This window comes from Simochromis diagramma, unplaced genomic scaffold, assembly GCF_900408965.1.
Source record: "Simochromis diagramma unplaced genomic scaffold, fSimDia1.1 OVJJ01000010.1, whole genome shotgun sequence".
Classification (NCBI taxonomy): Eukaryota; Metazoa; Chordata; class Actinopteri; order Cichliformes; family Cichlidae; genus Simochromis; species Simochromis diagramma.
The window spans coordinates 58,549-70,079 of record NW_024387008.1 but is presented as its reverse complement, the minus strand read 5'-3'; the positions used below and the strand labels follow the sequence as shown (position 1 = coordinate 70,079).

The 11,531-nt window shown below is 40.1% G+C and overlaps 1 protein-coding gene across 2 annotated transcripts; it reads left to right on the top strand.

The window, feature by feature from the left end:
• Positions 1–217: 217 nt before the first annotated feature.
• Positions 218–11,102, top strand: LOC120739297 (macrophage mannose receptor 1-like). 2 transcript variants are annotated; one of them, XM_040041011.1, is made up of 5 exons: positions 218–327; positions 9,359–9,742; positions 9,836–10,180; positions 10,265–10,353; positions 10,437–11,102. In XM_040041011.1, exons 1-5 carry the CDS (start codon positions 288–290, stop codon positions 10,560–10,562), a joined length of 984 nt encoding a protein of 327 aa, XP_039896945.1. In that variant the 5' UTR covers positions 218–287; the 3' UTR covers positions 10,563–11,102. The 2 variants fall into 2 exon arrangements, with proteins under 2 accessions (XP_039896945.1, XP_039896944.1); XM_040041010.1 differs by lacking the exon at positions 218–327 and having other exon boundaries at positions 9,191–9,742.
• Positions 11,103–11,531: the final 429 nt, after the last annotated feature.

Genomic DNA, 11,531 nt, shown 5'->3' with positions numbered 1-11,531 from the left:
ACAAGCTCTCAGGTAAGATATGCATCATTAATTCTAAAGTTATATTCTTGGATATTTTTATATCATATCCATTATTCTAAAACTTAGAAATGATGATTTAAACCATTTTTAAGACATGATAGTTTTGGAATATTTAAAAATTATTGAATAGAATTATTTTGGATATGCATATAAACTATATACTTAGCAAATTATTAGACTGGAGACAAGAAACCTTAAATAATAAACACTATCAATATTAATTACAGTACAATAATAATCATGATGAGTATCTATTATACAGAAGAATGGAAGAAACCTGTCTACTGCTCATCCTGCTGCTCTCAGGTCAGTAATATTAATATCTTAAACATTTGAAATAAACACACAGAGACAGACTGATGACATTTGGGTAATCAGATTACATGTACAGTTTTTTTTTTATTAACACATCAACCACAAGAACAGTCAGAAAATCTTTATGTCCTCCTACCACAACACCTGCATTAATGTAAAATTATCTTCCTTTGTTAATACTTGGATTTTGATTCATTGAATGACTTTTTGTTGTTGTTTATAATGATATCTATTGAACCAAATAGATTTTTAAGCTTTGGCTGTTGATTCGTGGCAATTCTACAGCTTTGGGAATAAATATTTTTTCTCTTCACTTCTTTTCCTCCTCATTCTTATTATTACTGTTATTAACAACAAGCCAGCGTAAACCTATAGTTTGTATCAAGCCCAGATAAAATGGTGAGAGTTGCATCATTATCTACACCTGACGTCAAATCACTGCCAAATCAAATGTGGATAAGTATTGAATTTCCATACTGGATGTGCCCTGAGTTAACACTTGCCAACAACGGTGCCATTACAAACTGCTGGACTTAGACAAAGGAGGAGGACAGGGGAAGATGTGTAAATAGAGAGAGGTAAAGGCAGTGTGGTGTGTAAGAGTAAGGATTTTAAATATAGGGACTATGACTGTAAAGGGAAAGAACTGGCTGATATGCTTCAGAGAATGAAGGTACATACATTGGTACTGGTACTAAATAAGTTAGGTATGTAAACTTAATTAAAAACAAACAGTGCTGCTAAATTAAATTGTTTAAGCTCATCTAACATTTTCTTTTATTTGGCTTAGTTTCTGATCAACTTAATGATGTGTTTGACTTATTTATTTCTATTGTATGGTTGTCATCTTTGAAAGGTTTTGATTTCTGGGGTCTTTGATTTCTGGGACCAGCTTTAAAGGCTTAAAAAGACTCAACTAACTACTTTTATAAGTTCACAGTCATCCAGGTCATCGTAGTCTAAGGAACTTGGAATGAACTTGAGCTTCTTTAAGTTGCTTGAAGATGTTTCACCTCTCATCCGACAAGCTTCTTCAGTTCTAGGGTCAAATGGTGGACCTAAGGAAATCACATAATAATAATAATGGATTGGATTTATATAGCGCTTTTCAAGGCACCCAAAGCGCTTTACAATGCCACTATTCATTCACTCTCACATTCACACACTGGTGGAGGCAAGTTGTAGCCACAGCTGCCCTGGGGCAGACTGACAGAAGTGAGGCTGCCATATCGCGCCATCGGCTCCTCTGGCCAACACCAGTAGGCGGTAGGGTAAAGTGTCTTGCCCAAGGACACAACGACCAACACAGATCCCGGGGATCGAACCGGCGAGCTTCCGGTTACAGATGCGCTTCCCACACCCGTTTTCATGCCTTGGCTCCTGTGATTAGGTAGAGGATCGTCAGGGGGTCCTTTTGTCCCTCTTTGGGGGGACACTCCCACGGGGTTTAAATCTGGGACTCTCCACCACTTGACCCTAGAACTGAAGAAGCTTCTCGGATGAGAGGTGAAACGTGTTCAAGCTACTTAAAGAACTCCAGACGCTTTTCTTTCCAAGGTCCTTAGACTACGATGACATGGATGACTGAGAACCTTCACAGACATATTGAACTTATAAAAGTAGTTATTGATATAATACAGGAACAGGACCAAAATGAAAAACCAGGGTTGTCAGATGGAAAAGAGGAGAGTAGTGGAGACTGAACAGAGGCAAAAGTTGTTGAAGACAAAAAACTGCCTGAAATGGGAGAAATCAAGCAATCGCCTAAAAACAGAACTGAACCGAGCAGGATACATTCAACTTACAACCCCTTGGAAATCCCTTAAGTGATTCATTCCCCTTAAAAAAAGAAAAAAGAACAAAAAAAAAGTCTTGACCAGGTTCTTTCACATGTCCTTGACTCAGACCCTTCCCCATGTGTTAGCTGCTGACTGCTGAGTTCATGCCAATTTTGGGGGGATGGGGGGTTATGACATCATTAGCCGCATCTGGGCCCAAACTCTGCTGCGGGTTCCTAAGTCAAACGATCACTGCAGCATCACTGAAAGTTGAAAAACTGTCTAAATTTTTTCATCTGTAATAATTTATCAGCGTTGCTGCTATACCAGGTGTAACAATTAAGTTTAACATCCATGAAAACAGAATTTATGACATTTAACAGAGTTATAAGTTAGTAGGGCGTTGGCTCGCTAGCTTCCATCTAAACATGATCAGTGTTGGTCAAGTTACTTGAAAAAAGTAATCAGTAACTAATTACTGATTACTTCCCCCAAAAAGTAATCATTGTTACTTTACCGATTACTTATTTTCAAAAGTAATTAATAACTTAGTTACTTTTTAAAAAGATGATTTACACCCTGAATAGGTGATAAAGCAAAAGATCCTTTAGCCCAATTCTACTTTTTCTGCATAATCCATCATACAAAATGTAATCAAATAAAAAAGTCTCTTTTTAAAACTTGTTTTATTAGTTTTAATCTTTTAACTTTATGCATCAAGCAAAAATTAAATTATATGCAACATTCACTGACTGGAAGAACTTTGTTTAACATTTAAACCTATTTTCTGCACATTCCAGCACATAAAATTAAATATTTTTTGTGTTTACACTCAGTCTTTCAAGTAAACGCAAGTGAAACATAGCAGAAAATAAATAAAATCAAAGACTAGCGGTCCTTTTGCTCTATTTTCACTTGTATAGTAGGAGTGGCGTAGGCGGAGGTGTGCCCGGGTGCAGGTGTGCCGCGGCGTTCAGTTGAAGAATCCGCGAGTTTCTCTGTGAATTTCACATTACGTGGTAGCGCGCTCGGTGCTTGCTCGGAAGTTACGGGGTTTTTTTCACTGTAAAAAGAAGTTTTCTTCTCACACAGTGAACAGCGGGCGCTAATGTTTTTGTCACTTTTTATCAGTGTTGGGACTAACACGTTAATAAGTAACAGTTACAGTAACTACGTTATTATTGTGGTAACGAGCACGGTAACTAGTTATTATGCCAAAATCAGGAACGCGTTAGTCGTTTCTGGGATTTAGATAGGCTCGTTACTCGTTACTTCGTGTGGTGGCTATCGTGGAGCTTCCACAGATTCAATAACATTAGCAAGTGGTGGAGGCCAGCAGGGGGATGAGAGAAAGGGGAGGCAGAAGGAAAAGAGAGCCGAAGCAGCCGAGTGTCAGGTGAACTGAACTTCAGGTAAGAAGTTATGACCTGCAGTCTATCTGGGTCAAATATAAACCAAGTTTAGGTGGAGTTTATTTTCGTTATTCTGACTTTTTCCGTACTGTGTACTAGCTAGCATGATGGAGTTTCTATACAGCTGGGTGGGTGCTATGTTACTGATGTTGAACTTTATTTTGTTCATAAGGTTAATTATTAGAGTTGCCAACCGTCACGTAAAAAACAGAATCGTCTCGTATTCAGAGAAAATATCACCCGTTTTGTATTGAGGTGAAAAGGAACACAGTTTGTCCCGGACTTCAGCTACAATGAAAAAGACACAAAGCTGGAGCTATTCTGTGTCTTTGCTGCACAGCTGCCTCTTCTTCTCTCATTCTCTCCCCTCTCTCTCCTGTTGCTACTTCAGTCATGAAACTGATCAATGATCAGCTGATCGGCTTTTCTCTCTTGTTTGTTTATCGCCCACTTTGCGCCAGAAAGAGGAAACCAGCGGAGGTCACGTTAAACAACAGCAGCACGTTTAAGCTTGATAAGCTGTTGTTAGAATTTATTTAATATTAATTTCTAGTATCAGCTGATGTTGGCTGGAGCCACAGCTGTAAACCTGCTGGTCATGATGGTTTCTATATGTGGTGAGAGGGAAACATGAAGATGAAACCAGGAGATGTCCTTACTGAATCATCAGAGCTGAACAGGTGATGGAGAAACAGGTTTACCTTTTAGGTGACATGAATGAGTTGAAGGGAAGTTATGAACTGTTTCTGAGAGACAAATAACAAATAACACCAACCAGAAGGTTGCCGGTTCGAGCCCCCACTCGGACACTCTCGGTATTGTGTCCGTGGTCAAGACTCTTCGTCTACTGGTGATGGCCAGAGGGGCCGATGGTGCGATATGACAGCCTCGCCTCTGTCAGTCTGTCCCAGGGCATGCAATCCATTATTATTCAAACCAACTGTTAACTGTATATTTCTGTACATTTATGTATTATGATTCATATTGCCACATTCATTGACCTTGTTTATAGGTAATTTCATTGTTTGATCACGTTAAAGTGTTCCTAATTTAATGTCTAAAAGCAATTGGAAAAGGCAGAATCCTGTGAAATTAGCGCAACAAACTCTATTTTCATTACTGAAAATAACCGTATTTTCATGAGAAAGCTATTTTCTGTTATTTTACGGTAGTATTTTGGCGCCCCAGCTGCTGGAATATTACTGTTTTTTTAGGATTTGTTTTTTTTTCCCTATTTATAGATAATTTCATTCTTTAATCACATTGACATGTTCCTAATTTAATGTTTAAAATCACATGAAAAGGCAAGATCCCATGTAAAATTAGCGCAACAAACTGTATTGTCATTACTGGAAATAACTGTATTTTTATGAGGAAGTTATTTTCTGTTATTTTACGGTAGTATTTTGGCGCCCCTGCTGCCAGAATATTACCGTTTTTTTGAGATGTTTTTTTTTTACAGTGTAGGGCATTAACAGGGAAAGGGGGGCACAAGGAAATACTTTTCTTTCTTATTCTCATTTAAAATGTCTAGCTTTTAAAAAATAATTATCTGAATCTTATAACAAACGATTGATAGATTGATGCATATATACCATCAAAACAGTGTACATCACTGTCCCAACAGTGTTTGTTTTCATTCAAAGGCTTGATGATTTTTCTTTTAATGGTGGGCCAGTCTCTAGTCAAAATGCCCGGGACGATTTTTTGTCCCAGTCCAGCCCTGTAAGCAGCTCATCTGCAGTCTGGTGTTACCTACATCTTCCTGTTCGGAAGGCAGAATTTCCGAGTTCTGAGTACAATCGAAAGCACCACGACTGCAGTTTTTGTGTTGGATGTAAAAGGCGCACATGACGCTGTGACGTAGGCTAGAATCATGGCAGCAGTCAATGACGGTCCAGGCGTGGGATTTCTCTCGTGGAAATATGCACATTATCTTTTTCTTTCTATTGGTAGGTGGCACAGTGCACTTGTGGCAAGTAAGCAAGCTAGAAGACTGGCAAAGTTATGGAAGCAACACATTAACAAGAGAATTCTGAGTAAAAACAAAATTACTTTCCCTAGTAACTAGTTACTTTGAAAGTAACGAGTAACTTGAAGTAACTGAGTTACTTTTGATAGAAGTAACTAGTAATGTAACTAAGTTACAAATTTAAGTAACTTACCCAACACTGCTTTTTATGGAATCAAACTCAAAGTAAGGTCAGTACTTCCACGCTTTAAACGCTGCACGCTCATACTCACTCCCGCACTCGATATATTATCCATTGTTGATCAGCACATAGCTGTTGTCACGAACGTTGCACTCGCTTACGTCATTGTCATGAGACACTCTCACAAGAAAATCACGGTTTTAGCAACGCAGTAACGCAGCGTGCTTACGGGAAAGTAACAGTAATCTAATTACGTTTTTGCAATAGTAATCCCTTACTTTACTCGTTACTCGAAAAAAGCAATCGTAACGCGTTACTGCCCATCTCTGGTCCTGATTACATTTTTTCTCAGTTGGTTTGGTGCTTTTCTCACATAACTATTAACATTTGCACAGCAGTTAGTGTATTTCTCAAAACAATTGGTGCACACTGCAAAACCCAGTGGATAACTTGTAAAAACAGGTCACTTGCTCAAAATCTTTAATCCATTCCTCAAAAGCAAGTATTCATGTCAACGAAACTGCCAGTGTCATCAAAATGATAAGTTTTGACATCTTTATGAAAAAGATAGTCAAATGGCTTTGTCATTTTTTCATTATGACAGTTCACAGTATTCTCTCAGTGTTTTCCAATGCAAAAAGGTCATCACCTGAAAATGCTCAAGACAGAAATGTAAACTTTTTGTACAGCTAATTACAGTAAAATTCACAGTACAGTTAGACATTCCTGTAGTTGTGTAGTTAGTGGAGTAAGTGAGTTTAAGACAGTGAATACGCATGTTTCACATTTTTACTGTGTAGGCTGTTTGTAATTCTACAACATTGTGCAAAAGAAAAATACTCTACAGTCACTTATTTAGAATAATCATAAAAAACACCCTTTTGGTAGAGCTGTGCACAAATGTGAACAATATAACAGTACATATTGTAACTGAATATACGCAAATCATTCTGGCACATCCAGACGTTCCTGTTTGTCTGGCCACATAATTTCATCTACATCAAAACAGATATCATCCCTTGCAATGCAACGAGGAAAGTATCTCCCGGGGTGGCGAATCCACCCTCTGCATGACTCTGTGATGTCGTCTCATGCTGCATCCATGGCTGCTAGCAGGGCCATTTATGAATGTGAATGTCGGTCATAAACCTTCCACCTCCAGGCAGAGAAAAACTCCTCTATTGGATTAAGAAACGGGGAGCAGGGAGGGAGATGTTAAACCAGCATTATGTCATGCACTGCAAACCAATGTCTGACCAGATGTGGCTGGTGAAAGTGGACATTGTCCCACACAACAATGTACTTGTTGAGTTGGCCTCCACCCCTCTCATTCTCAGGGACTATGTCCCTGTAAAGAGTGTCTAAAAAAGTCAGGAGGTGCTATGTATTGTATGGACCAAAAAGGGGAACATCTGTGAGGATGCCATTGTCTGAGATGGCTGCATACATTGTAACATTCCCACCGCACCGGTCTGGGACATCAGTGGTTGCCTTTCGTCCAATGTGATTTTTTTCCACGACTTCTGCCTTTGGCCAGGTTGAAACCCACCTCATCAGCATATATGAATGTGTGCAGTGGTTCCCTGGCTTCCAGCTACTTTTACACATTTTAGAGAGAGAGAGAGAGAGAGAGAGAGAGAGAGAGAGAGAGAGAGAGAAATGTAACAACTTTTCCTGTGTAACATAATGCATTTTGTATGTTCTGTGAATATATGTACAGAATTACTAGTCTATTGCTAGGCATAAAACTACACAAAGTAAAAGAGTTTACAGTGCTGAACATCAGAGTATACATAGAAGACATGTTTTACCTGTACATACTGGTGACCGATCTCCTTCACTCTTTAACTTTTCCGTTCAAATGGCACTTTGTACAATTGTTTCATGCACATTTCTTTTTTCTTGAGAACTGTGTCCATTGTTGCAATTGACACAGATGCAGTATTGCCAAATACACCATTATCCTCTATCCTCTTTGGATTTCTTTCAACTTTATTGCATTGTTTGCAATCACCATTGCACAAATGGCTTCCTCTTGCTGCGGGGTAAAAGGGGGCCGTCTTCCACCTCTGCAAGGCTGCTGTTCGATCCTTTGTGGTGCAGATTACAGTAAAATTACAGTAATGCCCACTAAACATGAGATATTATGAGATGTTGGATTACTGTCCCATACTATACATACCTGTTCTCCCTATGAAATGTTTGAATGATTGAATTCACAGTGGTTCTTCCAACATTTGGTTGCGCCCTCTGACCAGCCTCATCCATTGTGAGGCTGTGATTGACAACATGGTCAACAAATGTTGCCCTAATTTTATTAGGAATCTCCCTAATGTATTTGGCGTCTTCTCCCTCTTTCCCTGTTTTGTCCCCCGTATCCTCACCCCTCTTCCACGATGCTGAACTTCCATTTCTGCGTCACAGAATTCTAGAAATGGTACACACTATGTCCTGCTCGGTTCAGATATGCTCGCCAATTGAGGGTCATGGGATTGATCCATGAGTGACTGTGAACAAGTGGCTTGTCATTGGTTACAACTAATACTTCACACACCTCCTCATCAGGAGTATCTGTTCACCAAGTTAGAGACTCAAGAGTCTGGATTAGTGTATCGGAGCACAGTGTCCTGTTTAATTTTTTGCTGTTTAGTTTCACTTTGGTTGCAATAACTGGACTACATCAAGTTTCTCATTGTTATTGTTTTAGATGTGAATGTTAACCAACCAGGTATTGGAACAATAAGAAAAGATTGGACCCAGAAGCAGACTTCACGGAGGCGAAAGCATAAACTCAAAAGCAGCTTTATTGCTGCCTCAAAGCAAAAACAATACAAAAATGATACTGAGATAATATGAACTAAACTCATGGAGAGGCTCACAGGGAAGCACACAGCATGAGGGATGACACAACAACAAGCAGGGGATGACAGAGGACTAAAATACGTGACTTAGTAATCAGGAAATGGGAGACAGAAGGGAAACTCAGCTGACATTAATTAGAGATGAGATGGGGAACAGAGGCTGAGCATAGAGCAGAAATGTCAAAATAAAACAGGAAGTACACGACTGACAGAGACCCACACTAGACAAATGGTTTGAACCAAGAAATGTAATAAACCAAACATCATACAAATGAAAGGACAGAAATCTATTAAGAATGTGGCCTGGCCTGCATTTGTATAGCACTTTTCTAGTCCATAGGACCCCAAAGCGCTTTACACTACATTCAGTCATTCACCCATTCACACACTGGCGATGGCAAGCTACATTGTAGCCACAGCCGCCCTGGGGCGCACTGACAGAGGCGAGGCTGCCAGACACAGGCGCCACCGGGCCCTCTGACCACCACCAGTAGGCAAACACGGGGTTAGTATCTTGCCCAAGGATATTTGGCATGCAGCGAGGAGGCAGCCTGGGATCGAATCACCGACCTTCTGATTAGTGGCTGACCTGCTCTGCCACCTGAGCTACAGCCACCCCCAATGTAATTAGTAAAAGTAAAATACTTGAAAAAAATCTATGGAAGTACTAAATAAAGCATTTATACATTGTTTTTTCTTGCCTCTGGTTAGGTTGAAAACAGTATAACTATTTAAAGGGGTTAAATTTTTAAGTCTTTTTCCAATGATTCTTCTAACCTTTTCCAGTTTCCACAATAAAACATTTACATTTTTCTCAGGAGGACTTTCCACTCTTCCTCCCCACTCCAGAGAATACCACTATGTGAACCAGCTGAAGACCTGGACTGAAGCTCAGAGTTACTGCAGAGAACACTTCACTGACTTGGTCACCATCTACAACAGCAACATCAACCAACTTCTATTCTCAATGTCACCAAGGATCAATGATTGGGCTTGGATAGGGCTCTATGATGATCGTTACAGCTGGAAGTGGTCGATGGAGGGAAAACTTTTTTATGTTGGCAGCACACATGAATTTATGATCTGGGCTAACGGCCAACCAAACTGTGCAAATGCAAAGGAATACTGTGTGGCTCTTCAGGGACAAACACAGATGGATGATAGACCCTGTGGAGCTTCTTACCCTTTCCTGTGTTACAATGGTAGGAAAAAGATTTGTTGGCATAGTTGTCCTACAATTTTATAAGATTCATAATGTGTGTTTCAAAATGAATCCTTTGTTGAATCTTTTACAGCCAGCAGTACAAGTTACATTTTAGTGATGGAGAGTCGCTCCTGGTCAGCGGCTCAGTCGTACTGCAGGACATACCACACAGACCTGACCAGTATAAGAAGCAAAGAGGAGAAATCCAACATCATGCTCACTTTGAATGGATCAGGGGTTCAGTATGTGTGGATTGGCCTCTACAGGGATCCCTGGGCTTCCTGGTCTGACAACACAACCTCCACATTCACTAACTGGATGTCTTCTGAGCCTAATAACTACGGTTCAGTTGAATACTGTGGAGATTTGCATTTAATGTCAGGGAAATTGAATGATGGCAACTGTGGCAGCAGATTCTCTTTTTTCTGTTTCACAGGTGAGGTCCAGAATGCAAACACTGTAAGATCCTGTCATCATGTAAAACACTAATGTTTGTGTTTTATATGTGGTTCATTTTTAGCAGTGACAAAGCAAACAGTGCTGAAAATGAAGCTTCAGTCAGAGGCAGACATGCACAGCACAGAGATCCAGCAGCAGGTTTCACAGCAGGTCAGCAGTTCAGTCACCAACACAAACTTGACACAAGTTCAAACTATGCTTCATGTTTTTCATCATCTGCACATGTTGTCCAGCTGTCAGGCCTCATGCTGTCAGAAGGACTGACAGACTTCAGGATTTGTTGGAGGAAAGTCCAGAGTTACTGTGACGACCAGTCAAAGAAGCAGGATGTTGGCGGTGGCTGCAAAACTGAAGACTGACTGGACTGAACCACTTCATGTGTGAAGTTAATAACACGCTGTGCTGAGCTGTCTCATCCTTTAAATCTTTCAACATTTCAGAGTGTAAAGTTCCACCAACAGCTCATTTGTTCAGCTGCAGTTGTAGTTTGGTAGAAATTCTTTAATCAGAGGTCCACTCACTAGTTTTCCTGATAGGCTCTAGTCTCTTGCTTTGTTTTGCAGCGTCTCTTTCAACACTTTAGACTCTGTCCTTCTGTGGACGTCACTGCACAGGCTTTGTCTGTGTGCAGTTTATTAGGAACCATAGTTCTGTTTCATTCTGACAGCAACCTCTGCTGACCGATGGTAGAGAAGAAAGTGATGAGACTCAGAGATCTGCTTGAGGAGGTCAGGGTGGACAACAAAACATTGTATTGTTTATGTCCTGTTTCTACTTCTACTGTTTGAAAACTGTAACAGCCATGAATTCAATTCAATTCAATTCAATTCACTTCAATTTTACTTATTTAGCACCAAAACACAACAACAGTCACCTCAACGTGCTTTATATTGTAAAGTAGACTCTACAATAATAAATTCAGAGAAAAAAAACCCCAACAATCATATGACCCCCTATGAGCAAGCACTTTGGCGACAGTGGGAAGGAAAAACTCCCTTTTAACAGGAAAAAACCTCCGGTAGAACCAGGCTCAGGGAGGGGCGGGGCCATCTGCTGCGACCGGTTGGGGTGAGAGAAGGAAAACAGGATAAAGACATGCTGTGGAAGAGAGACAGAGATTAAACAACTGATTGAACAATTAACAGCTATCAATGAGACCATAACAGTCCCAAACCTTACCTGATATAAATGTGTATCATCGTTTTCAATGGAGTGCAGCTGCAAAGCATGCTGGATGTCCTCGTATCTGACACTTTAATTTGACTGTCACTTTGGAGGCACAGACAAAGTCACAGCCACTCTAGTAAGAACTGCAGGTGGTGGGTAAA

What these genes read in the sequence shown, in the direction of transcription:
- LOC120739297 (XM_040041010.1), top strand. Translation starts at nt 9,304, where the DNA reads ATGATTCTTCTAACCTTTTCCAGTTTCCACAATAAAACATTTACATTT. An exon ending in CCCTTTCCTGTGTTACAATG is followed by an intron (nt 9,743 to 9,835) that starts GTAGGAAAAAGA and finishes AATCTTTTACAG; the next exon opens with CCAGCAGTACAAGTTACATT. An exon ending in AGCAGCAGGTTTCACAGCAG is followed by an intron (nt 10,354 to 10,436) that starts GTCAGCAGTTCA and finishes CATGTTGTCCAG; the next exon opens with CTGTCAGGCCTCATGCTGTC.